This window comes from Bos taurus, chromosome 14 (assembly GCF_002263795.3).
Source record: "Bos taurus isolate L1 Dominette 01449 registration number 42190680 breed Hereford chromosome 14, ARS-UCD2.0, whole genome shotgun sequence".
Classification (NCBI taxonomy): Eukaryota; Metazoa; Chordata; class Mammalia; order Artiodactyla; family Bovidae; genus Bos; species Bos taurus.
Window position 1 is genome coordinate 9,915,079 of NC_037341.1, and position 27,574 is coordinate 9,942,652.

Sequence of the window (27,574 nt, forward strand, 5' to 3'; positions counted from 1 at the left end):
TCCCACATGGGATTAGTGGTAAAAAATTCACCTGCCAATGCAGGAGACTCAAGAGACACATTCAATCAATGCCTGGGTTGGGAAGATGCCCTGGAGCAGGAAATGGCAACCCACTCCAGTATTCTTGCCTGGAAAATTCAATGGACAGAGGAGCCTGGTGGGCTACAGTCCACGGGGCTGCAGAGAGTTGGACCCTACTGAGCGACTGAGCATACACACACATATATATATATACTTAGATATAGGATGTCTACATAAACACAGATATGTTTATAGACACAGATTAGAATGTGCGCTAAGTCACTTCAGTCGTGTCCAACTCTTTGACACCCCGTGGACTGTAGCCCACCAGACTCTGTCTGTGGAATTCTTCAGGACTGGATTGCCATTCCCAATGTCCTTGCTCTGTCAGCAGAGAATGTCCGGCAGCAATGATGCCTCAGCAATGATAGCACGTCAAGCCATAGGCACAACCCTGATCCTGATTTCTAATATCGATATCCAATGCAAGGAACCAGAGCTCCTTGGAGAGCTGCTGATTCTAAGTCTGGAATAGCAAATATACAAGATGAGCCTGGAACATCATTTAGGGCCAGAAAATTAGGAAGTATTAAAACACACAGTGATGGAAATATATCAAAGGGACATAGGAAAAGCTCCCAAGAACCAGAGTTGGAACAACTTGAGCCAGAAAATAAATAAAGTAATATTGGGTTATTACCCAAAGATTGAGGACAGAAGGAGAAGAGGGCATCAGAGGATGAGATGATGATGGCATCACCGATGCCATAGACATGAACTTGGGTAAACTTCAGGAGATGGTGAGGGACAGAGAGACCTGGTGTGCTGCCATCCATGGGGTTGCAAAGAGTTGGACACAACTGGGTTGGCTGAACAACAACAATAACCCAAAATGTACAATAAATATCCATGGATTTCACACTGATATAAATAAATGGTTGCATGAATAAAGAAAAGATGAAGAACAAATAAATTTCCCATGGGGAAAAGTCCAAATAATTTATGTAGATACTGTGTCCTTGATGAGGTGCAATTTTACCCTCTACTCCTCAGATTGTGGCTACGTTGAAAGTGACTTTCTGCCAAGAAGGACAGTGCGGATGGAGGAAAAATAGGGGAGTATACCTCAGCCAGCCGATAATGGTTAAACTCAACAGGGATAAGCCATGTTGATGAGCTGTGATGAGTTGTTCAGATGCTAAGTTGTGTCCAACTCTTTGCAACCCCAAGGACTACAGCACACTAGGCTCGCCTGTCCTTTACTGACTCTTGGAGTCTACTCAAATTCATGTCCAGTGAGTCAGTGGTGCTTTCTAACCATCTCTTCCTCTGTTGCCCCCTTCTCCTTTGCCTTCAATCTTTCCCAGCATCAGGGTCTTTTCCAATGAATCGGCTCTTCGCATCAGGTGGCCAAATGAGAATACGCATAAACTCTGTGGTCTTCCTTCCCAAAACCCATCGTCTAATCATGAGGGAACATCAGACATACTGCAGTTGAAAGACATTCTATAAAATACCTGACCCATACTTCTCCCAACAGTCGAGGCCATTTAAAGCAAAGGAAGTATGAAAAACTTGCACAGCAAGAAGAGCTTAAGGAGACATGACAACCAAATAGAAGATGGTATCCTGGACTGGAGCTATAAGTGTGCGAAGTCCTAGAAAGAATATCCAACCCAGTAGGTATAAGCATAATTAGGGGCCAGATTGTGAACTTGAAGTAACACATCACAGTTGTTGTTTTTTAATTTTGGAGATATGTATGATGCTACAGCTGGGACAGGAAATATCCATGATAAGGCTGAAACCTCTTGTCCTACTGCTGCTGCTGCTGCTGCTGCTAAGTCACTTCAGTCGTGTTCGACTCTGTGCGACCCCAGAGACGGCAGCCCACCAGGCTCCCCCGTCCCTGGGATTCTCCAGGCAAAAATACTGGAGTGGGTTGCCATTTCCTTCTCCAATGCATGAAAGTGAAAAGTGAAAGTGAAGTCGCTCAGTCGTGTCCGACTCTAGCGACCCCATGGACTGCAGCCCACCAGGCTCCTTTGTCCAGGGGATTTTCTAGGCAAAAGTACTGGAGTGGGGTGCCATTGCCTTCTCCATCTTGTCCTGCTAGAATGCAACAAAGTCATAGTGCTTGATGGTCACCTGCAAAGAACTCAGAAGCCACACTGAAGAAGCTTCTACTGTCCCAAGATGGAATAATTAGAGCTGTGGTGTGGATAACTGTAAAAACAGTCAATCAAATACCAGCAAATATTTTAAACTTTATGAGTTTATAATGACATTTTTAAGGGTTGATAACCTTTGGTGGATGGTGGGGAATTGATTTGTAATACTTTGGCTTCCCTGGTGGCTCAGACAGTAAAGTGTCTGCCTACAATGTGGGAGATCTGGGTTGGATCCTTGGGTTGGGAAGATCCCCTGGAGAAGGAAATGGCACCCCACTCTGGTATTCTTGTCTAGAAAATCCCATGGACAGAGAAGCCTGGTTGGCTACAGTCCACGGGGTCGCAAAGAGTTGGACACGACTGAGCGACTTCTCTATCACTATCTATCTATGTGGTTTTCTGTATTTATGATTCATTTTGCAATTTAAAAAAAATGTTTTAAATGAGGGAGAGAGAGAGAAGGAAGGTCCATGTACCTCTTCCATGTGGGGGTGGGGTACCCTTGCCTATTGTGAGCTAGGTATGTTCTAGGTGCTGAGGTTACATCACTGAACAGAAAATTAAAAAAAAAAAAAAGAGAGAGAGAGAGAGACAAAACAACAGTAATCCAAAACACCCTTCCCTTCTGAGCCTTATCATCTAGTGGAAGGACATAAAGAAATATAAAGTATATGCATATGTCTAGATGTATATGCTATAAATGTAGCTATTTATATGCTGTGTATGTAGATATATATGTAGATACTACAGATGGTGACTGCAGCCATGAAATTAAAAGACGCTTACTCCTTGGAAGGAAAGTTATAACCAACCTAGATAGCATATTCAAAAGCAGAGACATTACTTTGCCAACAAAGGTTCGTCCAGTCAAGGCTATGGTTTTTCCTGTGGTCATGTATGGATGTGAGAGTTGGACTGTGAAGAAGGCTGAGTGCCGAAGAATTGACGCTTTTGAACTGTGGTGTTGGAGAAGACTCTTGAGAGTCCCTTGGACTGCAAGGAGATCCAACCAGTCCATTCTGAAGGAGATCAGCCCTGGGATTTCTTTGGAAGGAATGATGCTAAAGCTGAAACTCCAGTACTTTGGCCACCTCACACGAAGAGTTGACTCACTGGAAAAGATTCTGATGCTGGGAGGGATTGGGAGCAAGAGAAGGGGACAGCAGAGGATGAGATGGCTGGATGGCATCACTGACTCGATGGACCTGAGTCTGAGTGAACTCCGGGAGCTGGTGATGGACAGGGAGGCCTGGCGTGCTGCGATTCATGGGGTCGCAAAGAGTCGGACACGACTGAGCGACTGATTTGATCTGATCTGATCTGACAGCCTATATATGTAAATCTGTATGTGCTATAGCAATGATATTATAGTGATAATAGTATCAGTAACCTCAGCTCTGCAGATGACACCACCCTTATGGCAGAAAGTAAAGAAGAACTAAAGAGCCTCTTGATGAAACTGAAAGAGGAGAGTTGAAAAAGCTGGCTTAAAACTCAACATTCAAAAAATGAAGATTATGGCATCCGATCCCATTGCTTCATGGCAAATAGATGGGGAAACAATGGTAACAGTGACAGAGTTTATTTTCTTAGGCTCCAAAATCACTGCAGATGGTGACTGCAGCCATGAAATTTAAAGATGCTTGCTCCTTTGCAGAAAAGCTATGACCAACCTAGACAGCATACTAAAAAGCAAAGACATTACTTTGCCAACAAAAGTCCATCTAGTCAAAGCTATGGTTTTCCAGTGGTCATGTATAGATGTGAGAGTTGGACTATAAAGAAAACTGAGCACTGAAGAATTGATGCTTTTGAACTGTGATGTTGGAGAAGACTCTTGAGAGTCCCTTGAATTGCAAGGAGATCCAACCAGTCCATCCTAAAGGAAATCAGTCCTGAATATTCAGTGGAAGGGCTGATGCTGAAACCAAAGCTGCAATACTTTGACCACTTGATGTGAAGAACTGATTCACTGGAAAAGACCCTGATGCTGGGAGATTGAGGGCAGGAGGAGAAGGGGACGACAGAGGATGAGATGGTTGGATGACATCACCAACTCGATGGACATGAGTTTGAGGAAGTTCTAGGAGTTGGTGATGGATAAGAAGGCCTGGCGTGCTGCAGTCCATGAGGTCGCAGAGTCGAACATGACTGAGCGACTGAACAGCAACAAAAACGGCAATGAATACATCAGGATGGGGTACCAGGGAATGCCATAGGAGAATGGGTCTCCTGACTACCCAAGAGCATGCAGGGTCTAGGGTCATGGGGAAAGGGCTGGTCTCAGGGTGGTGAGCTGTGTGTGTTTGTGGGGTCCGGTCAGGTGTACCCAAATTCCCTGGACTCGCCTCCTCACTCTCACCAGTGAGGATGTGGGTGTGGTCACAGCTGATGAGTGCTCCCTCCCGCCCTGGAGCACAGGGCGTTGACGTTCCCACAAACATCCTGCGAGCACTTACTGTGTGCCTGCCCATGCTGGACGCTGGAGATGCGGTCCCTGGCATCATACAGCTGGCAGTCTACCTGGGGGAAAGCCCATGAGGTGAACAACTGCAGCGGAGTGCAATGACTCATGATAGCGCGAAAGTGCGGTGAGGCGGGGGGATCAGGGCAGCTGTCCCAGAAGGGACGCTGACACCTGAGCCACCTCCTGAGGGTCTTTCCCCGGCCACGACAGAGGACTGAGACGAAGGCTGAGAGCAGCAGGGGGAGAGCTGGAAATCGGGTGTTCTGGAGGTGAGGGATGTGTAAGCTTTGCAGAGGAATTGTGACTGGTTGGCAGAGAAGACTTCATTTAAGCTTTCCTTTTAATTTTAGTTTTTTAAAATTTTTATTTATTTATTAATGGCTGTGCTGGGTCTTCATTGCTGCACTCGGCCTTTCTCTAGTCATGGCGAGAGGCGCTGCTCTCGGTCGTGGCGCACGGACTTACTGCTGCAGCTTCTCTTGCTACCGCACGGGGCTCTAGATGTGTGGGCTCCAGTGGTGGCTCCTGGGTTTAGTTGCCCTTTGGCATATGAGATCTTTCCAGACCAGGGGTCAAACCGGTGTCCTTGCATTGGAAGGCAGATTCTTAACTGCTGAACCACCAAGGAAGCCCCACAGAAGCATTTTAATCCAACAAGGGACGTGACTGGATTTCTGTTTAGAAGGGATGGATGATGAGGGGAGAAGACAAGGTCTGCGGTTGGGAAGACCATTTGGGAGGCAATGGCAAAACTCCAGGTGAGAAATAAGAGGGACCAGACAGTGACACAGAAGCAAGCCTGAGAGGATGAACTTGCTCCACATTTAGGACAGAGAGTTGACGGTTTCCAGGACTGACTGTGTGTAGGGGATGAGAGTGAAGGAGGAGCCCAGGCCGGACCTGAGGACCTGCTCCTGGGACAGGAGAAGGGGTCGCCACGCCCCCTCTTTCCCAGCTGGCCTTCCCAGGAAAGGTGACCAAGGAAGCTGAGCCACCTTGATGCCCAATTCCTGGGTTCCAGGGGCAAGAGATCTAGAACCTCACCTAGCAGCTGACTGGATGATGTCTCTGACTCTGGGGTGCAAGCGGAAGCCAGGAACTAAAACACCAGCCAGGGTCTTCCCTGGTAGTCCAGTGGTTGAGACTCCATGCTTCCAATGCAGAGGGTGTGAGTTCGATCCCTAGTCAGGAACTAAGATCCCATATGCCGTGCAGGGTATGGCAAAAAAAAAAATCCTTTTTAATAAAAAAAAAAAAGAAGTACCAGCCAGCACCCCAACCTCACATGCTCAGTGCAGAGAAAACACTGACAGTGAAGACAGCTTCCAAGCTTGAGCTCTGACCAGACAGCCCACATACGTTGGGAACTGAGTGGCCCGTGGGCCCAGACAGCCCAGCCTTTCTTCACTGTGAGCGCTTTCCTCTCCAACTCACTTTGTTTCTGATTGATTCTCTGAGACTGAACAGATGGTAGGTGCCTTGCAGTTGCCTTTCTTCCATCATGGACTCTTTAGCAGATGAGCCAATCTTTGCTCATATGACCACAGCCAATTCCCAGGCCCAAAGCAAAAATTAATGGACCCTGGCAAAGAAAGACAGTGCTTTGCCTGGTTCTTTCCTTTAATCTCCGCATGCCTGCAGCTGTTCCTCTCCAAGAAGGGGAAACTGAGGAAAGACCAGAAGATACCTTCTGTAATAAGAGAACCTGTATCTAAGTCTGCGCACATGGTAATGAGAGAGAGGGAGGGAAGGAGGGGAGAAAGGGAGAGGGAAAAGGTAGGAGGGAAAAAAGAGAGGGAGCAAGCAAGAGAAGGCCAATGAGAGGAAAGGGAGAGGCACAGGATCTTAATTCTTTCTGTGCATCTTACTGGCTGTATGTATGTATTATACTTGACCTCTCTGAAGCTTCAGTTTTCTCATCTATAAAATAACAATGCCAGCTTCCCAGGGCTGCTATAAGCATCAGATGAGCCATACCCATTTTGATAAATTCTGACTCCCTTTCCCTTCCTGAGTCACCGTATTTCCCCCCATCAAGAGGCTACAAATACTGCCCTCTCAGGGTTGCTACGAGGATCAGGTGTACCTCTGGACCCATGGGCTCTTTGTCAGTTCTAACGTGTGGTACCAATGTCGTCTTTCAGTGTGCACTTCTGTTTTCCTGTTGCACCACCAGCCACCATAGGCTTTTCACTCATTTCCCAGATCCTTGTCTCCCCAGCAAATGCCCAGTCATGATACCAGCCAGCACCCTGTTTTAATGACATACTGCAGAGAGCAAATTAGAACTTAAGGTCTAGAAATGTTCTGGATGGAGCTGTTTGCAAATTCTTTGTCATTCATTTTCAGACTCGATTTCAGAAATGAAAGGTTTCCTTGCCTCTTAGGTGCATCAACAATGCAAAGGCAAATTCAGACTCCCTGGATGCCTGAGTAGCTCTATAATTAGATAAAAAATGCAATTGATGTTATAATGTTTACATGTGCAGAAATAAATGAACGCTGAAGAGCTGCTGCAGAGATTTCCAGAGGAATGTTTATGTAGCGCCAGTAGCTTGCTTAGAAAGCCTATCTTGCTGTTAATATTCCTCCCAGAGATCTTTAAAATGCTTTTTCTGATTTTCACCATGAATAGAGAAAGAAAATGAATTTTTTTTTTTTGAGCTCTTCTTATGTGCTAAGCATTACATTACTTTATTATTTTACCCTCAGAGCCTCCTTTAAGAGGTGGACTTAAAAATCCTGGCTTTGCAGATAAAAATAAGTTACTGGGGAAAAAAAAAATTAAGATGCTCAGAAGAATTCGCTACCTTGCCCCAGGTGTGTTATTAGCTATGTTTCAGAGCTACAGGTCCAAACACACAGGGCTTTGCTCTTAGCTACCTTTTACCTCCTGCCCATCAGGACTTCCTGGGGCAACCTGAGCTTCCTTGTCTAAAGGAAGAGATGGTCTGGCCAAAGGGAGGAGATGACCAAGTCTCTTCCCACCGGGAAAGTCAAGGCTCTAGCTTCCTGAGTATCCCATCCTCCCTCTGGATCTAGAAGGAGGAGAGGACAAGCATCTGAACTTTGCATAAACACTGACCTTGAGCAGCAACTCTGCCCTCCAGGAAGAACCAGGTCCACTGAACACCCCAGATGAATGCTGACCAGTAGGGCTGGTCCTTCCTCCTCTTGTAAAGGATACATCAGGGAGGGCAGGCAGAGGCGCTGAAGTGTGGATAGGAATACAGCCTATGGAGGCTGATGAGAAGAGAAAGTCTTCTCTCCCACAAAAAACAAGTCAGTGAGTATTTATTGAGCACTTTCTGTGTACTTAGCCTTATGCCAGGGCTTCCCAGGTGGTGCTAGGGTAAAAAGCCCACCTGCCAATGCAGGAGATATAAGAGACATGAGTTCCATCTCCGGGTTGGAAAGATCCCCTGGAGAAGGAAATGGCAACCCACTCTGGTATTCTTGCCTGAGAAATCCCATGGACAGAGGAGCCTTGCGGGCTACAGTCCAAGCGGTTGCAAAGAGTCGGACACAACCGAAGTGGCTTAGCATAAGCACAAGCCTGATGCCAGGTGTCTTGGAAGAATCCAAAGAAAACTGATCCTTGAAGGATGACCAGGATGTCCCTGCCCTGCACCCCTCACCCCTACCGCCCCCAGAGAGTGAGAAAATACAGAGGTAGGAGGAACAGAACGATTAGGGCAAGTGCTTGAGGATTGCCCAGAGGGTGCAGAGAGATGGAGAAAGAGAAAAGGCAGCGGTGAGAACCTGCCAGGCAGATACACCGTGCGGAGGTCTGTAGACGACCCAGATGGCAGCCTTGACCATCAAAGAGTCCAAGTCTCCCGCTGAGCAGCTTTCAGACTCACCCTTGCTTGATTTGCCTCTGCCTTCGCTTTGGAACAAGATATTCGTATTCTCAGTGGCTGCCTCACATTATTAAGCTGCATCAGCATCAGCCTTGAAATTGGCCCCTTCTCTCCTGGGAGCACCTGACAAAGCGATCCGCCTGCTTTCTCCGTCGTTTGCCTCCCCTGGGTGCCCAGGAATAATGGTGTGTTGTCAGGGAGTGTTTTTCCAGCCTGTTTGGGGGGAAGTTTCCCATCTGTGTGGAGCCCTCTGGGAACCCACTGCTGCACAGACCTTCTGTTCTTATCTTAAACTCCTGCAGAGACTTCCTATCAAGGTGATCCATAAAATCAAAATTGCGCAGGCATTAAAAAAAAAAAAACCCTCCCAACAATGATATCTGGGCTGTAGAAATCACTTTCCAGCCTTCATGATGGTTGACCACGCAGAGGAAATTGACATTCTACACACTGGTCACTCCCATTCTTCTGCTACTTTGCCCGCATTCTCCAATCTTTCCTCCCTAAAATCCTACTCTTCAACCTCCAAGGCCTAACCTAAATGTCACCTCTTCTAGGAAGTCTTCCTTTCCTTGATTTCCTTTCTTATTTCTTAAAATCATGTTTGTTGATTACCTTTTCTCTATCACAACGCAGTATGTATCAGTTCATCATTTGCATATCCATATTCCCTGTAGATTATGATCTCCTAGAAGATGGGCAAAATGTGTCTCTTGTCTTGGTACCCCTGATGCCTCCCTAATAAAACCACAGAAGCAAAAAAAAATTACTGCAATCATAGGACCTACATTACTCACCAACATGGCTAAACTTAGCAAAGTGACAAAGTAGAGTGGACTTTCAATCCTAATTCGAATACTTACCAACTCAGTAACTCCTGGGAAGTTGCTGCTCTCTGAGCCTTAACTTTTCATGTGAAAAAAGAGATCAAAAGACCTCTTAGGTTTGTTCCAAGGAATGGAAATGAGATATGATGTATTGATATAAAGTGCTTAGCACGTGCCTAAGGACATAATCAAGAGCTCAATACGGTACTTACACTAGTGTTAGTCATAAGAAATAAGAAAGTTTAGACAAGACAGTAAGAAGTGGTAGCGCTAGCAGAAGGTGGGCTCAGGAATTTCGCTGGTGGTCCAGTGGTTAAGACACTGTGCTTCCACCACCAGGGGCACAAGTTTGATCCCAGGCTGGGGGAGTTCTACATGCCGCATGGTGTGGCCAAAACAAACAGAAGGTGGGTTCAGCTTCATTCACTAAATGTACATTTGTTGAGATCCAGTCAAAATATTAAAGCCAAAGGGACAAACTTCATTTTATGGAGGAAGGAACAGATACGAAACCTCCTACCACGTCCCTCAGGACACCATTTAACATGCAGCAGTTCACTGGCTAAAACAGAGGTAGAGAAACTTGAGGTGCCAGCAGAGGACCCAAATGGCTGGGTAGAGTAGAGAGAACAAAGGATAAATTCCCAAGGAGAATCCAGGTGATTAGTTGGCTGAGAAGGAGAGGAAGCAGATGCTTCCAGAGATGGAGTTTCAGATCACCACCTGACACCCAACAGAGGTGCCCAGTAGGCAGGAGCTGCCATGGGACGTAGCGCTGAAGCTCCAGATGTGTAATTGGGAGTGATGTTGAAACTGTAGGCAAATACGAGTCCTATATACCCACCTCCCACACAACACATAGTGTAGCCTCTGCAAACTGTGATAATCACTAACCAAACTGAGCCACGTGGAGAGGTGCCATGTTCAGTTCTTGGCATCAGAGCAGTCATGGGGGAAAGTGTTTCCTAACACCCACCTTGAGGGGGAAAGGGCATATGGATCTCTCCCACAGCCAGAGTACTCAGATAAAATTCCAGTGGTGTGTTGCCTTGGCAGCAGTTGCCAAGTGAGAAAGAGGAATGATGAAATAAGTGGGAAAAAATGGGCAGAAGCAACAGATCAAGCCCAATATTTGATGTTCATTGCAAAGTTTCTCAAGAGAATATTTTATAGGGATGGGACTTTATAGAGACTTTGAAAAGTCTCTTGTTAATAAAAGTCTCTTGTTAAAAGCCCCTTTCCTGGGCTAAGAGAGCTTTAGAGGAATTATTGGGTGCAAGGAGTGGGGAAGGGCAATCCTGAACATGATTGACAAGGTTGCACAGAGAGGGGGGATCCCTGATTAATGCCACGTGACCCAACATTCTGTGTTTCTTGCAGGGTGATGCCCATGGCCATCCAGTTTTCCATCCTGATCATGCTGCACTCAGCTCTGGTCCTCATCACTACGGCAGAGGATTACAAGTGTTTGCCCCTGGTCCTCCGGAAAACCTGCTGTTGGATTAACGAGACCTATTTGGCCAGGAACGTCATCATCTTTGCATCCATCTTGATTAATTTCCTGGGCGCCATCCTAAATATCGTAAGCATTGCACATAGACACTTGTCTAGCGTGTAGTCAGGAATGAAGAGTTGGTAGAACCTGCAGCCTCTGGCATTGCCCTCCTTGGTACTAATTATTAACGCCTTCGTGTACCTCGTCAAGCCCCAAGGTCAGGGTTAGAGAAGGAAGATGTGGCTATACGGTCAGAACCATGCATTTTACTGGTGGAAAATGGTCTTTTTCTTAGTGGTGGAGGTTATTTGCTCTAAAGGCACTGCAAATGCCCTTAAGTTTCTGTACTTTCAATGGCCAGTCAATTAAAGTCGTAAATAAGAGTTACTCCTTGTTAAGTTCCCACCTGCTGTGTGCCATGCTCTGAAGGAGGAGCAGTCTGTGCTTCCCGTATTTAATCCTCACATAAACCCCGTGAGGTAAGTCTCTTTATCCCCGCTTTACGGCTGAGGAAACTGAGGCTCAGAGACATGAAATAACTTGCTAATAAGGTCTGTCTGACTCCATGACTCAAACGCTCATTCTCGTTAGCCCAACTGTATCTCTGGGAGGGGGAGAGGGGAGAATGGAAATAAGTAGCTGTCATTTATTGAGCACCTACTGTGTGCCGCAGGTAGGTATTACCGTTCCCACGTAACAGATGAGGAAGCTGCCTTTCAGGAAGGTTGAGCATCTTGCCTATGACGTTCTAAGAGTTCATACCAGATGTGACACATCGAACTCGGATGAATCTCCAACTGCCATATTTATCATTGTCTTTAATTTGGTGACCCATGCTTTAGTGAGTGCATATTCTCTCTACAATGGTCATGTGGTAGCTACAGGCATTTTTTGTGTCTATCCCAATAGTCTTGTGTTGTCCATGGTTTAGGAACCTAGATGTTTAGGGGATTTATCTGATTCCGGGCTTTGAACATTGAGGGAGACTAGTTAAGGCATCATCTTGTGGCTGAAACCATCATTGTGTCCTTTGGGCCTGAGGGAGGGTCTCCAAGTGTTCAGGGAGCCCAACTGTTGGACCCCCACAACTGTCAGCCTGTAAGTCAGAGATTTACACTGCCTGAAATCCATTGTTCACACTGGACCAATAATTACCTAGTGTCCATGTTGCTCAAGCTCTGTGGTCGGCCTTGTTGTAAAGAGACTATGGGACAAAGAAAAGGGGAATCATAGTCTAATAAAACTCAACATCTAATGAACATTTTATAGATGATGGCAATTGAAAACACAAGTCCTTAGTCATTGATCACGGACTGCAGAGCTGCAGCCAGGATCTCAACTCTAGATGAATCAGATGTTTCTGGGGTGTCCTAGTGACTGTAGGTCAGGGTTGCCACTGGGGCCAACCATCCCACAGTGTTGTGGGAGGAAGTTCAGAGGCTTTGGAGTCAGATAGACCTGTGTTCAAATCTCACCTCCACCACTTACCAGCTCGGTGACCCTGGACAAGTTACTTTACTTCTCAGAGTTTCATATTTTCCAGTTGTAAAATGGGGATACAAGAAGTAGCTACATCACAAGGGGGTTGTGATGCCCTTTTCATGCAAAGTGTCTGCTGCAGCCTAGGCACTCAGCCAGTGGTAGCTATTCTCTTCTGAGTGCCGCAAGATCTCCTGCCGCAACTGCTAGCCTAGGAAGTGCCCCCCACCCCAGTGCTAAGAGTCTTTCTGGAAAGCGTGCCCTGTGGGTCCCTCGAGTCCCCCCAGCTGTTCATGTGGAGACAGGTTGTGAGCATTCCCCACCTGGTTCTCTCTTCCAAGCCCCACAGGCGCACTCCAGCGACTCCATGATGGGGCTGGTGGAGCAGCCTTACCCTAGTTTCATGACTGGCTTGTAATTTTTTTTTTCTGAGCCAGTCCTTTCTTTAGAACCAAACAGAAGGTCCCAGCTGGGCTTGCATTCTGAAATCCAGCCCCTCGAGGGCCCTTTCTGCCCTAGGCATTTGCCGAAGCCCCACAGCGATAGCACAGGACTCCGTCTCCAGCTCACACTGACTTTGTTGTTCCTGTGTTTTTTGTTTTGTTTTGTTTTGTTTTTTGTTGTTCTTTTTTTTTTCTTAATCCGCAGCTGTGGTGTGATTTTGACAAGTCGATACCCTTGAAGAACCTGACTTTCAATTCCTCAGCTGTGTTTACAGATATCTGCTCCTACCCAGAGGTATTTATTCACGAGCTCCCCTTGGTGAGACTGGGGCTTAGGCATCTTCACCAGCTCTGAATCAGCAGGACTGGCTGAGGGGCCCTAGACGTGCTGGCTCTCCAGGGGCCTGTCTGCCCTCCTCTGCCTCTCTCTCCTTCTTTTCTTCTTCTTCCCCTTTTCTGCCCTCCCTTCTCTCCTGGTATCCGCTGCTTCCCTTTTGTCTCTTTCCTGCTGTCTTCTGCCTCTCTTTCCCATTTCTCTCTTCTTCTTCACTTTTCCCTCTGTCCACTCTCTTCTTTCCTTTGCCTCCTCTTCCCTCTCATTTCCCCCCAGCTCCTCTTAAAACCCTAGAATGGAATGTGCTGTTGTCTTCAGTACAGGGCAGAGCACAGAGCTGCAGCTCAGAGTTTGCTGCATTGGAAAAGGAAAGGATGGAAGAAGGGGAGATAGAGGAAGAAAGGAAGCTAGTAAATCACAAATGCAGAAAACAGCTAAACATAAATCAAAGTGGGACTTCCCTGAGAGTCCAGTGGTTAAGACTCCATACTTCACTGCAGGGGACACGGGTTCAATCCCTGGTTGGGGAACTAAGATCCCAAATGCTGAGCAGTGCAACCAAAAAAAAAAAAAAAAACCTAAAAAAAGATAAGTAAATAAACATATTAAAGTGGTATAGAAAGTGCCCAGAGCATCGCAGACTCAGGAGGTGTCCCAGCAGGCCACTTACCATCGTAGTGTAAGCCTGACCATCTCCTGGCCCCATAGCCACTAGGCTGGCCCTGGGCCTTGGGGTCAACATAAGGGTCAAGCAAAGGACAATCTTTGGCTCTGTTAAGCCATGACCCAGACCTTTACATATTGGGATATAAACTCTGGGTCTGGAGGGAAGACGGTTGGGATGTCCCAGTAGACACCAGCCAACCTTGAGGACCTTGGGTAGACTTTTGTTCTCTGAGACCCCTTCCAGTATGTGGTGGGGGAAAGGCGCTCTGTTATCTGACCTCAGCCCCAGAATTGGTCCAGGTGTTCTGAAAAGGACAGAAAGCCTCACCTCTGACCTCAGGTATTTTGTGCATACTGGATATGCACAAAATCATTACATCTTCAAGATACATGGAGGATGCTACCGCCATCTCCATGTTGTAGATAATGAAACGGAGGTTCAGAAAGCAGCTTTCTCGCTGCTACTCCTGCTAATCTACCTTTTTTCTCACTTCTTTTCATTCTTACTTCTTTCTCTTTCCCTTCTTCATTCAGTTATCAAGACTTGCTGCTGCAGTTCAAACCACATCTGGCTTATTCATGAGCTCACACTTCTGAATTCAGGCTCCATCCCTAGGGAAGAACAAGGCTCTTCCTAAGGAAGTTCTGGGCAGGATGGGGCTAGCTCTGATTTCACAGCTGTGTGGGGCAGATCATGTGCTCTGGGACTTCTTCCCACCAAGTAAGGAGTGATCTCCAATTTTGTAGAGTCTGTGGGATACCACTCCCCTGAGAACACTTTTATTTGGAGGGCATGAAGAGTGTCCAAGAGGCAGTAAGTCAGCCAAGAATCAGATATTTAGAGTTAGACAAAAGCTGGATTTCACTCCCAACTGAGCCCCTTTACTTGCTAGCAGTAGAATCTTGAATCAGTTCAAACTCTTTCTGAACCTCAGCTTCCTCATCTGTAAAGTGGGAAAAATAATATCTTCTTTGCACAGTGATTGTGGAGTTATATAATATCAGATTCTCATGGTGCTTACCTAAATGAGTTGGCAAACGTTGAGCTTCTAACATGTGATCTGACTTGAAGTTGGTGTTTAAGTATTAATCTGGGCCTCTGACTCAATGCTGTGTATATACCCCTTGCCTCAAACTTGAACTCCCAAACTCAGGACCACAGCACTCATGGATTTCCCAGGCCTAACAAAGTGGTGGGTAAGATTTTGGATCACATATGTTCATCTCTGTGCCTCTGTTTCCTTCTCTGCAAAATGAAGATGAAAACAATACCTTCCTCATGGGTGATCGTGAGGATTAAGTGAATTAATCCATGGAAAATGTATAGAGCAACACCTGCCACAAAATAGCTGCTGATTAAATGTCAGCTGTGATTCATTTACTAAATTAAAAGGTTTTGAACCTGCACCATAAAAATATATATATATTTTGGTAATGTATACCAATGTTCTGGGCTTCCCAGATGGTGCTAGTGATAAAGAACCTACCTGCCAAAGCAGGAGAAGTAAAAGATGTAGGTTCAGCCCCTGAGTCAGGAAGATCTCTTGAAGGAGGGCTTGACAACCCGCTCCAGTATTCTTGCCTGGAGAATCCTATGGACAGAGGAGACTGGTAGGTTATAATCCATGGGTCACAAAGTCAGACATGACTGAAGCGACTTAGCATGCACACGTGCGCCATTGTACTAAAGTATCATGTACATTGTGAAACATATTCATAAAATAGAAATGTTAAAAAATGAGATAAGATAAATGAATCAGTTTTAATATTAAAATTTTCCGGAGAAGGAAATGGCAACCCACTCCAGTGTTCTTGCCTGGAGAATCCCAGGGACGGGGGAGCCTGGTAGGCTGCTGTCTTTGGGGTAGCACAGAGTTGGACACAACTGAAGCGACTTAGCAGCAGCAGCAGAAGCAGCAGAGGGAGTAGCAAGAGCGCTGGAGAGTGACTGTTAACAAGGTTATTTTTGGGGTGATCAAACTGTTATAAAATTAGTTATAAATCAACTCTACTGCAATAAAAATTAAAACCTGTTAAAAATTAGAATATGGTAATGGTTGCACAATTTTGTAAACATATCAAACCACTGAACCTTACACTTCAAAGAGATGAACTTTCGGTATGTAAATTACATCCAAATAAAGTTAAAGCATTATTCACCTTGAAAAAAATAAAAAAATAAAATTTTCTTCCCAAGACAAGGGATCATCTTGCCCAGGGGCCAGCGAACAATGACCACAGGCCAAATTCCACTTGCCACCTGTTTTGTAAATAGTTTTACTGGGGCACAGACACACCCATTTGTTAGCAATGTCTTTATGGCTGCTTTTATAATAATATAATGGTAGAGTTCAGTCGCGGTAACTAAGTCAAAAATATCTGCTATCTGGCCCTTGCCAAGCAAAGTTTGCCGAAGTCTGACATCTCCTCAGGTGCAGGAATCCCACTGGCCTAAAATGTGAGCACCTGGACTCTTTCCATCATCAGCTACTACAGCAATCTTGTTAACCCACCATTTGCCATGTTGGCATATATCTGGCCATGTTTCTCTACCTAAGGATTTGTCTACCAAAGTAGAAGGAATCAGACATCCAAACCTTCTAAAAGGCTTAATTTGCACAACCACCTGCCATCACTCACAAGTGTGTATCCCCAAGCAAATCACTTCCTGTCTCTGAGCCCTGGTTTCCTCATCTGTATACTGGACCTCTCCATCTCCCCCATGGGCAACAGTTCTCAGTCTGGAAACAGGTAATTAAGCTGGATGATGTGGCATAAACATAAGAGACTGTCATCATATATGGTATAAAGTAAAGTTTATTTCTGAACTGGAGCTTGCCAATTACTAAAGAAAAAAAAAGAGTGAGGATATAGGAAATGATCATGAAGAAAGTCATGTTCCAGCTATGATTTGAGAAGTAGTCTAGGAGAGCAAAGAGACATAGGTTTGTAAAGTGAATGACAGTCATATGCAGAAACCATTCTCATCATCTCAAACTTCAGAATGTGGTTTTCAGGAGGCTCGATAGGAAGATCTTCATTTTATAATCAAGCCCCTTTATTATATGCTCTAGCAGATTGGAACAGTCTTTGACTAGTCAGCTGTAGTTGTGAGAGCAGAGTATGCTATGGTTTTAAAGGGTCCCTGACAACCAATTTTCCCTACAGGCATCAGTCATCATTTGCATCCTGGGACTTTCTCCCACTTCTCTCCCATGGGTAGAATCCCAGGTTCTACCCAGCCTTCAAGCTTTCTTCAAGCATACTCAATCCTTCAGATTCAGTTCAGTCACTCAGTCATGTCCGACTCTTTGCAACCCCATGGATTGCAGCACACCAGGCTTCCCTGTCCGGAGTTGGTGATGCCATCCATCCATCCATCCATCTCATCCTCTGCCATCCCCTTCTCCTCCCACCCTCAATCTTTCCCAGCATCAGGGTCTTTTCAAATGAGTCAGTTCTTTGCACCAGGTGGCCAAAGTATTGGAGTTTCAGCTTCAACATCAGCCCTTCCAATGAATATTCAGGACTGAGTTCCTTTAGGATGGACTGGTTGGATCTCCTTGGAGTCCAAGGGACTCTCAAGAGTCTTCTCCCAAAACCACAGTTCAAAAGCATCAGCTTTCTTCACAGTCCACCTCTCACATCCATACATGACTACTGGAAAAACCATAGCTTTGACTAGACAGACTTTTGTCGGCAAAGTAATGTCTCTGCTTTTTAATATGCTGTCTATGTTGGTCATAGCTTTTCTTCCAAGGAGCAAGCATCTTTTAATTTCATGGCTTCAGTCACCATCTGCAGTGATTTTGGAGCCCCCCAAAATAAAGTCTTTCCCTATTTCCATTGTTTCCCCATCTATTTGCTAAGAAGTGATGGGACCAGATGCCATGATCTTAGTTTTCTGAATATTGAGTTTTAAAACCAGTTTTTTCACTCTCCTCTTTCACTTTCTTCAAGAGGCTCTTTAGTTCTTCACGTTCCTGCCATAAAGGTGGTGTCATCTGCATATCTGATGTTCTTGATATTTCTCCTGACAATCTTGATTCCAGGCTGGCATTTCTCATGATGTATTCTGCATATAAGTTAAATAAGCAGGGTGACAATATACAGCCTTGACGTACTCCTTTCCCTATTTGAAACCAGTCTGTTGTTCCATGTATGCTTTTAACTGTTGCTTCTTGACCTGCATACAGGTTTCTCAGAAGGCAGGAAAGGTGGCCTGGTATTCCATGTCTTTAAGAATTTTCCACAGTTTGTTGTGATCCACACAGTTCAAGGCTTTAGCATAGTCAATGAAGCAGAAGTAGATGCTTTTCTGGAATTCTGTTCCTTTTTCGATGAGCCAACAAATATTGACAATTTGATCTCTGGTTCCTCTGCCTTTTCTAAATCCAGCTTGAACATCTGGAAGTTCACGGTTCACATACTGTTGAAGCCTGGCTTGGAGAATTTTGAGCATTAATTTACTAGTGTGTGCTTCCTGCCAATCTCACATGTCCTTAAGGCATCATTTTCATACTCCCACTCCATCATTTCTATAATTCATCTAGCTAGAACGGTTTTCCCAACTCTTCAAACTTCTAAATTGCTTTAAGGAGAAAAGCCAATATTGTATAGCTATTTAACATTACCGTGAGGGCACAGCACAGGACAGAATCCACAGTCAAATTAATAATTTTTCTTTAAAAAGATAAATTTCAAGTGGAACAGTAGAGATAAAATTGCCTTCCCACCTGAAATAGCTAAAAACTAACAAAATATATGAAACAATAGTTTTCAAGACACTGGGCATCCAGTACTGAAGAACACAATCCCTGAAAGACAAGAAGCAAATTAAGTGAGCCCTATGGTTGCCTGGGTTGTACCTTGCATTAAGAGTGTTTCAGACTGGCTCAGGTCGGAAGAACGCACATGGAACTCAGTGCAACCCCCTAATTTGAGGAGATAGAACTGAGAATCTGGGGGAACCAAGGTGGCTAGAGTTTGTAGGACGTACTGCCAGAGAGAAGAGAGTTTCTGATAGAGAAGACTCAGAGATCTGCAGAGGGGCTGATCAGTGCATGCATATGAGGAAACAGCGATGCTCCAGAAAACAAAAACAAAAACACACATCTGAAAGGATTAGTGCCTGGCTCTCACATTAGGCTGGGAATGGTGTCTTCTCCCACCAGCCAGTCTGAAAAATACCATAATTCATGGGACATTAAGTAGAGCAATCAGACAAGACTTGCTTCAGTAGTGTTCAAGAATTACCCCTAGATTATATGCTGCTGCTCTAGTTCTTCCCTCAAAATAATCTTAAAAGGAAGATGGGGCTTCCTGGTGGTCATGGTTGAGACCCTGCCCTTCCGTGCAGGGTTTCGATCCCTGGTCAGGGAACTAAGATTCCACATGTCATGCAGTGTGGCAAAAAAAAAAAAAAAAGAAAAGTAACACCAAACGTCTAAGAAGACATTTCTCCTTTTTATAAAGATCAAAATGTTTATTATTTTGTGTTACAAAAATGAAAAGAAATCCAATCAGATAATGAAGTAAACATATAGGGCAATAAATCTTTAAGAAAGGATAAATTATTCTAAAAGAAATGAATCCTAGAATGTTTTCCCTTCAAGTCAACCACTCTGTTGCTTAATAAACTTCTTGTAAAATGAGAAATATTTTATATTAGAAAATACAAAGTTATATTTCTGTATTGGAAAAGAATGTTCATGTCAGCCTTCTTTGTAATAGATAAAAACTAAAAATAACCCAATCGTCCCTAAATAGTTGAGAGGATAAAGAAACTAAGAAACCAAAGAATAGCCATCCAGGGGACTACTACACATCAGTAGAGAGAGATGATCTCTGGATACATGTGCAATAACATGGATGAATCCCAAGATCAGCATGCTGACAGAAATAAGCAAAACAAAGCAGAAGTATGCATTTGTATGGTCCTGCGGATCTAAAACTCTAGAAAATGCATTGATAAATTGATAGATAATAGCAGAAAGAAAGACGTGGTTGCCTGGGGAGGAGAGGGAGGAACGTGGGAGGGGAGAATCATAAAGGGATACACTGAAACCCATGCTGGTGCTCATTTTCATAATTGTAATGATTTTGTGGATGTACAAATACTAAAGCCTAGAAAATTGTGTGCAACAGATATATGCAGTTCACTGTAGGTGAATCATACCTGAAGAAAACTATTTTAAAATTTAAGTGCAAAAGAGGAAACAGAGAGAGAGAAAGGAGAAGAGAATTAGAGTCTTGAAAACCTGTAGTCAGAACATTTTGGCTGAACTGGCAGCTGTGGTCTTGAGCAACTTAAGCTCTTTGAGCCTCGCTTCCACACTGGGGTAACAGCTGTGCCCACCTCACAGTGTTATCATGAGACTTAGACTGGGAGAATGCATCCTTAAGCTTACTACAGTCCATAATAAATGGTCCATAATAAATGGTCCATAATAAATGCTCATTAAACATCAGTTGATCATGATGATGAAGATGAGGGATGAAAGGGGGTGGGAGTTAAAAGAGGAAGACAAAAGGGAGAAAAACCAAGAAGGAGCAAAAAGAGAGGAACAGAAACAAAGGAGTGATCATAAAGCAAATAATTGATGGTAGTTGCTCAGTCATGTCCAGTTCTTCGCGATCCCGTGGACTATAGCCTGCCAGGCTCCTCTGTCCATGGGATTCTTCAAGCAAATAAGCAGATATTTTAAATTCCAAAAGTGACTGTAAAAATTGGTATTTCCCTAACCTCTTGCCTTCATTTCTCTGGTTAACTTCTCAGGTAGGAGTCAGAGCCTTGAGTAATTTTGGAGGAAAATGTATTCACTGCAGTCTAAAATCTCCAACTGGCATTCAGAATAAAATTAGATTCTCCAGACTTTCACAGTGGCAGGTCCACCAAAAACTTCGAACAAAAAATAAGTATCAAATAGCACCATTGTAATTTCAGAACTTTTTCTAGTTGAACAGAGGGATATTATATAAGCTCCTTTTTCTTCTACTCTGAGCCAATTTTATGATATGGCTAAATACATAGAGGAGATCATTTTGTTTTTTTCCCAAATGATAATTAATTTTTGGAATTGTCTTGCCCCACAAAGAGCCAAAAGCTATAATAACACAATGTGATCCAAAAACCGTAATAACACAATGTGATCCAAAAACCAAGTCCCATCTCACTGAAGCTTGGATTCCAAACCTTTGAGGACTATTAATTGTGCATGGAAAACAGAGTAGATTTGAATGATAGAAGCTGTGAGGTGACACAGAATGAGCAAGTACTCTTCTTCTCATTGACTAGCCATTTAGCCTTGGGGAAATCACTTAGCCTCTCTGAGCCTCAGTTTCCTTATCTGTTTAATGGACTTATTAACAACACCTATCTTATAAGATTGTTTGGGTGACAAATAGAGATAATATACATAAACACTCATTAAATATTAGTTTCTTTTCTCCTTCTCTTTCCCTAAAGCTTCGATAATTGAGTAAATAGTATCTGCCAAAGTAGAGATTTGTATTTAAGGAAGGAAATAGGAATATAACAATTTTTTTTGTTTTAAAGCCAGGGCTTCCCTGGTGGCTCATTGGTAAACAGTCTGTCTGCAAATGCAGGAGACGTGGGTTCGATCCCTGGTCTGGGAAGACCCCACATACTGCAGAACAGCTAAGCCTATGTGCCATAACTAAGGAGCTGTGCTCTAGAGCTCCAGAGTCACAACTGCTGAAGCCCACACACCCTAAAGCCCATGCTCCCCAACAAGGGAAGCCACCACAATGAGAAGCCCATGCTCCGCAAATAGAGAGTAGCCCCCATTCACCTCAACTAGAAAAAAAAAAGCCTGCACAGCTGTGAAGAACCAGCAGTCATAAATAAATAAAATTACTAAAAAAAAAAAAAAAGGTGCAAGGCTTCATTCTCTAAACATGAGATTATCTACATAATCATGTGTATGCTGCTGCAACATGTGACTAAAACTTTGAGCAGGCCATACGTTCATAGCAATATCAGTCTCCTATCAATTATTTGTAAAACGGCGGCCACCTTGACTCGGATCGTTTTCAGGAAGCCAGATCCTCCTAGACCTTCACTTGTTGCCCAAGCCAAGAGAGTGAGCCTGGAGAGCATACACTTACTCCACCAGCACCCCCACCTTCGTCTTTGCTAACTGCTGACAGCATATACTTCCTAGGTATGTCCAGCAATGTCAAATCGTTATCCTCTGGGAACAAATTTAACTTTTGAAAGTCACCAAGATGCGTAATCTGGCTGGACATCATTGTTTGAAAAGTGAAAGTGAAAGGGCTTCCCTGGTAGCTCAGCTAGTAAAGAATCCCCTTGCAATGCGGGTGAACCCAGTTGATTCCTGGGTTGGAAAAATCCCCTGGAGAAGGGATAGGCTACCCACTCAAGTATTCTTGGGCTTCCCTGGTGCCTGAGAAGGTAAAGAATCCACCTGCAATGTGGGAGACATAATCTGGCTAGATATCATTGTTTAGGAATCAAATATAGAAAAACTGCATTTGCAGGTGAGGGGCGGGGGTTGGGGGGCATTTTTCAAAACCAGACTCTGAAGATTATTTACAGGGATCTGAGCTCAGTCATCAAAGAAGCAGGATCAAGATAAACACATAGTCCCTCAAGGTGACTACATTGAATTGACCAATAAGCATCATCAAGAGAAACATCATTCTTATATTAAAAAAAAATGTAGAAAAAATAAAATTCTTTCCCTAAGAACTAGCTATTTGCCTGCTCATTGGTTAGGTTTTACTTCATACTTATACCGTGAGTCATCATTTGTGAACATCATTAACACAGATATGTCTTCCTGTGAATTATTATGAGATTAAAATATTGACTGGGGCTGCAGTCCCTTCTAGGAAATAACCAGAAAAGTCCATCCTCAACCCCAGTCAGACACAAACAGCACATCTGCATGTGGAATTTAAATGCAGTTTCGACAGATCTAAGTTAACAACTTATAATGAACTAAAAAACACTCATCATTCTTCCTCTGGTATTGGGAGGAAGAGGGACATCAAATGGAAACCACGGAGCTCAAACAAGCCAAACACAGTTGGACTGTCCCAGAGCATCATACATGTACGAAATGTCCCTTTCCCCTACCAGGAAACAGCTGGGAAAGTCAGATCAGTTATCCCCACTCAGCACCCGCGCTGACCCTGTGTTCATGACAGCCTCATTCCTGGACCATGAGAAGAGTCAGAGTTCAGGAAGAGACAGGGAAGCCACTGTCGTTGGCCTGTGTACGCTTCACTGCGCTGCTTATACCAAGACTTGTAATTGCTAAATGTTCGATTTTGTGTGATTCGGGAAGTTTGGATCTTTTCTCTGAAAACTCTCTGCTCTCTTTCCTTCTTGTTCTGTGACTTTATAATGCCATGGGATTTTGAGAGCAATCAAATGGGTACAGACACTCCAGTATATACTACCCCTGTCAGCAGATGCGCAAGTCCCTGTAAGTTATCATTGTGTAAAATTCTTCTTCCTCCCTCTTCTCTAAGAGGAAAATGATGCATTGTGACAATGTCCTAACATTAGGATGGCGCCTTCCAGCCTGGCACAATTCTTGGTGTCCAGCAGGTCCCCAGACAACAATTGTAGGGAAAAAAATTCATTGTTTAATTTATCAAATGCTTGTTCCAAGCAAGCAGAATATTGCTCCCCCTTAACACTTTGTCAAGACATGGGAATCTTTCAGTCGTCACTCAGAGATTTCCAGAATTTCTTACCTGTCTGCTCTGCCCATACAGAAATTGTCTCTTCCTGTCATAGGAGAGAGAAGACAACCAGTTGTTGGAAAGAGCCATGCATAACAAGGCTGGAATGGCTTTTAGAAATTAAGCCCGATATGCCCACTAGAGTTAATATTTACATGCACAGGTTGTATCCAGGTGTCCTCGGTATCATTTTCTAATCATGAGAACTTGAAAATTTTACTTAAGCTTTATGAGCCTCAGTTTCTTCACCTGTAAAATGGAAATTAGGAGTCCAATCTTGACCAGCTGCTTTGAAAAATCACAAGGGAAGACCATGTGTATAAAAATCAAAGTACCACCACCAAGTGGGTCTTTGATAATGCAATTTTTATTCTTTTTTCCTACTGGATACTCAGAATCCTAACCTTTCGACCAGAATGATATAGTGGATCCTTCTATAAGGGAAATGGGCTGAGGATCTTCCTATAGAAGGCTGAAATCTACCTGGGCAGACTGACACCTGGGGGTCACTCTAATATTGCAGCCCTTGAGTGATTCCCAACTGGCCTATTGCACAGCTACTTCTAATACAAGATGGCAAGTATCAGGCTGGGCTGTGAAGGTTGCCGTGGAGGAATGAGGCCGTATTCAGAAGCACCTGGAGGATTTGCATGAAAGTTTCTCAGAGGAGAGGACACCTGTGAGAAGAGCAAGGCTTGGTCGCATGCATGAGAGTTGAGAGAAACAGGACACTGGAAAAGCAAAGTACTAGAGGAACAAGAGAGCAGGGAAACAGCTGTGGGAGATAGCCAGTTTATAGTGCTGCTGCTGCTGCTAAGTCGCTTCAGTCATGTCCGACTCTGTTCGACCCCAGGAACTGCAGCCTACCAGGCTCCTCCGTCCATGGGATTCTCCAGGCAAGAACACTGCAGTGGGTTGCCATTGCCTTCTCCACAGTTTATAGTGAGGCTGGAACATATGTCGGGATTTGGAAAGTGAAAAGGAATCTGATATATGACAGTCTTGAGAATTTTGCCATGCAGGAAGGAGAATATAATTTGAGAGACTACAGAGCCATGGAAAGACTTCAAGTTAAGGAGTGACATAGTCAGATCTGAGTTTCAGAAATACTGGCTGGAAAATAACAGTATGTATTCAGAGACTTCCCTTGTGGTCTAGGGATTAAGACTCCGAGATTCCACTGTGGGGGCCACAGGTTCAATCCCTGTTGGTGAACTAAGATCCCATGTGCCATGTGGTGTGGCCAAAAAAAAACAGTAGTGTATATTCAGTAGGGATTGGGAACTAGAAGCAAACAGCTGCTAGAAAACTGTTCCAAAACTGTAAGTGAGAACTAAAACAGAAATAGGATAGAAGGAGAAAGGTGGATAGATATGAGATTTATTGAGGAAATAGAATCTACAAGCTTAGGATGAGCAGACTGTGGAATATGGGGGGAAAGAAAAGCAGCAAAGATGAGACCAAGATTTTTGGCTTGAGAAATGGTGCCAATGGTTCCCCCAAGAATTGGAAAGAGAGTTTTGGGGAGGTGGTAATAGCTTATGGTGAATGATGTTGGATTCGTGATCTCCAAAGAAGATTTAGCTTCAGGACCAGGGACCAGGCTTGATCACTCAAGAGCTTTTGTGTAGCAGAGTTTTATTGAAGTGAAAAGGGAACAGAGAAAGCTTCTGACATAGACATCAGAAGGGGCACGGAGAGTGCCCACTCACTAGTCTTAGCAAGGCCTTATATACTTTCACCAGACACACTCCCACAACATACATCTTAAATTAACAAGATTACAACTAACAATAGAAAGGTCTTACCAGACCCACGGGGGCTGCCCATGTGGCCCAGCTGGTAAAGAATCCGCCTGCAATGCAGGAGACCTGGGTTCAACCCCTGGGTTGGGAAGATCCCCTGGAGAAGGGAAAGGCTACCCTTTCCAGTGTTCTGGCCTGGAGAATTCCATGGACTGTATAGTCCATGGGGTTGAAAAGAGTCGGACACAGCTGAGTGAATTTCACTTTAGAGCTTCCCTTGTAGCTCAGTTGGTAAAGAATCTGCCTGCAATGCGGGAGACCTGGGTTTGATGCCTGGGTCAGGAAGATCCCCTGGAGAAGGAAATGGCAACCCATTCCAGTATTCTTGCCTAGAGAATCCCATGGACAGAGGAGCCTGGCAGGCTACAGTCCATGGGGTCACAAGAGTTGGACACAACTTAGTGGCTAAACCACCACTACCAGACCCACTCCCACAATATACATCTTAAAATAACAAGATTAGTCAGAAGGTTCTTGTTAAGGAGAAACATGTCCTCAAGCAGGATACATTGTTGTCATACATCATTGGTACAGAGTGTAAGGGAAAACATATCCTTGAACAAGATGAGCTGTTTTGTTGTGCAATCATCAGCTCTGGGTTTAAAGAAAAAAAAATTTGTCCTTTTCTCCTCCTTGAGAACCCCAGACCCCTATCTCCTCCTTAAGAGCTTCAGACCCCTCTCTCCTCCTCGGGAACCCTGGACTTCTTATCAACCTACCTAGAAATTGACTTTCTCAGTGGTAAGGAAATGATGAGTTCAACTTGGGACCTGTTGAACTTGAGGATGGCCTGAGACCTCCAAATGGAGATGCTCAGCAAACATTCGTATAAAGAGACCTACTGGAATCCATGACTAGGAGAATGACCGGGCCACATTCCTGTTGAATCTGACCAGCTACCTTCTCTCTTTCCAGTACTTTGTCTTCACGGGGGTGCTGGCCATGGTGACCTGTGCGGTTTTCCTCCGACTCAACTCTGTCCTTAAGCTGGCTGTGCTCCTGATCATGATTGCCATCTACGCCCTGCTGACCGAGACCATCTATGCAGGCCTCTTCCTGCGCTACGACAACCTGAACCACAGCGGAGAGTAAGTGCCCACCACTGTGCTCAAAAAGAGCTCCACTTCTGGTGGGAAATGAAACCATTGGGAAAACGATTAAGGTAGAGTTATTGAAACTTAGAGACTGATTGAAAATTGACATATTTCTCATGCACTTTCTGGATGACAAGTTTAGGCAAAGTTCCTAGTTATCCATTTTATCATGTGTATTCACTACAGATTAATTCATGGATTAAAGTTTGGACTAGACCATAGCTCAGATCTCCCCACATGTAATAATTTACAATTCCTTCAACTATAATAGCTCCGAGATTTGTAAGGTCTGGTTGTCATTTCGCTGTAGCACTATCAGTAATAGCAGACCCTGTGCATTGAGAAGTTGCTAAACTCCTTACATTGTGTAATTTTGAAATATGGAAAAATACAACAACAACAAAAATCTTAGCCTAGATTTCTTAGAGAACAGAGCCTGAGGCAAGCATGAAGTGCTAATCCAAACCCAGGACGGCAAAAGTGAGGGGAAAGGAAGTGAAAAAGGAAAGGATGGAAGGCAAATACAAGCCATATTATGCTGCTCAGATGAATCGTGAAGCTGGGGCTTTGGAGGATGTCTCGAAGTATCTCTGGGTAGGCGACAAGGTAGGGAAAGTCTCTCAGGAGGGATGGAATCTGTTGGTTCCTTCCCTCTCATTTCTCCCATTAGTCTCAGTCTATACTCTGGATGTACTGCCTGGTGATGTACCTCAGCCATTTCTACAGCCTTTGGGGAAACCAGACCCCACACCTGCCTTAGGGAGCTCCACGGGAGCTGGAAGTGATGGAAGGAGCCAGACACCGAGCAGAAGGCTGATTGGCCTCGAGAGGTGGGAAGAACAGAGGTCTCTCTGAGACCAGAACACGTGGCCAACAGTCTGAGAAATAGAGGAGGAAAAGACAGTCCAAGAAGTCTCAGAAAATGTGCCTGAGACTAATAATGGGAACATTTATGATTCAACAGCTGGAAATAAACAATGTACACAATTAGTCATGTTTCCTTCTGCATTTTTAAAAGGATAAAGTATTTCAGATATTGTTGAAGTTCCCTTCCCCAGCATTGTTCTTTTATCCTCCTCCCAAGAGTCAACTTCTAATGCATTTAATGTATATCCTTCCCATCCATGTGTTTTATATTGGGTAGGCCAAAAAGTTAGTTCTGATTTTTCCA

At 44.3% G+C, this 27,574-nt stretch overlaps 1 protein-coding gene across 3 annotated transcripts in view; it reads left to right on the forward strand.

Annotated features, from left to right (window-relative positions):
- Positions 1-27,574, forward strand: part of ADCY8 (adenylate cyclase 8) — a 225,256-nt gene that overhangs the window by 160,948 nt on the left and 36,734 nt on the right. For 2 of the 3 annotated variants that reach the window (XM_025001640.2, NM_001192841.1), the window contains 3 exons: positions 10,730-10,931; positions 12,972-13,061; positions 26,225-26,397. In XM_025001640.2, the coding sequence (XP_024857408.1) occupies positions 10,730-10,931; positions 12,972-13,061; positions 26,225-26,397 (465 nt within the window). The remainder of the gene's footprint in view (positions 1-10,729; positions 10,932-12,971; positions 13,062-26,224; positions 26,398-27,574) is intronic. The other variant, XM_010811937.4, reaches the window with a different exon arrangement.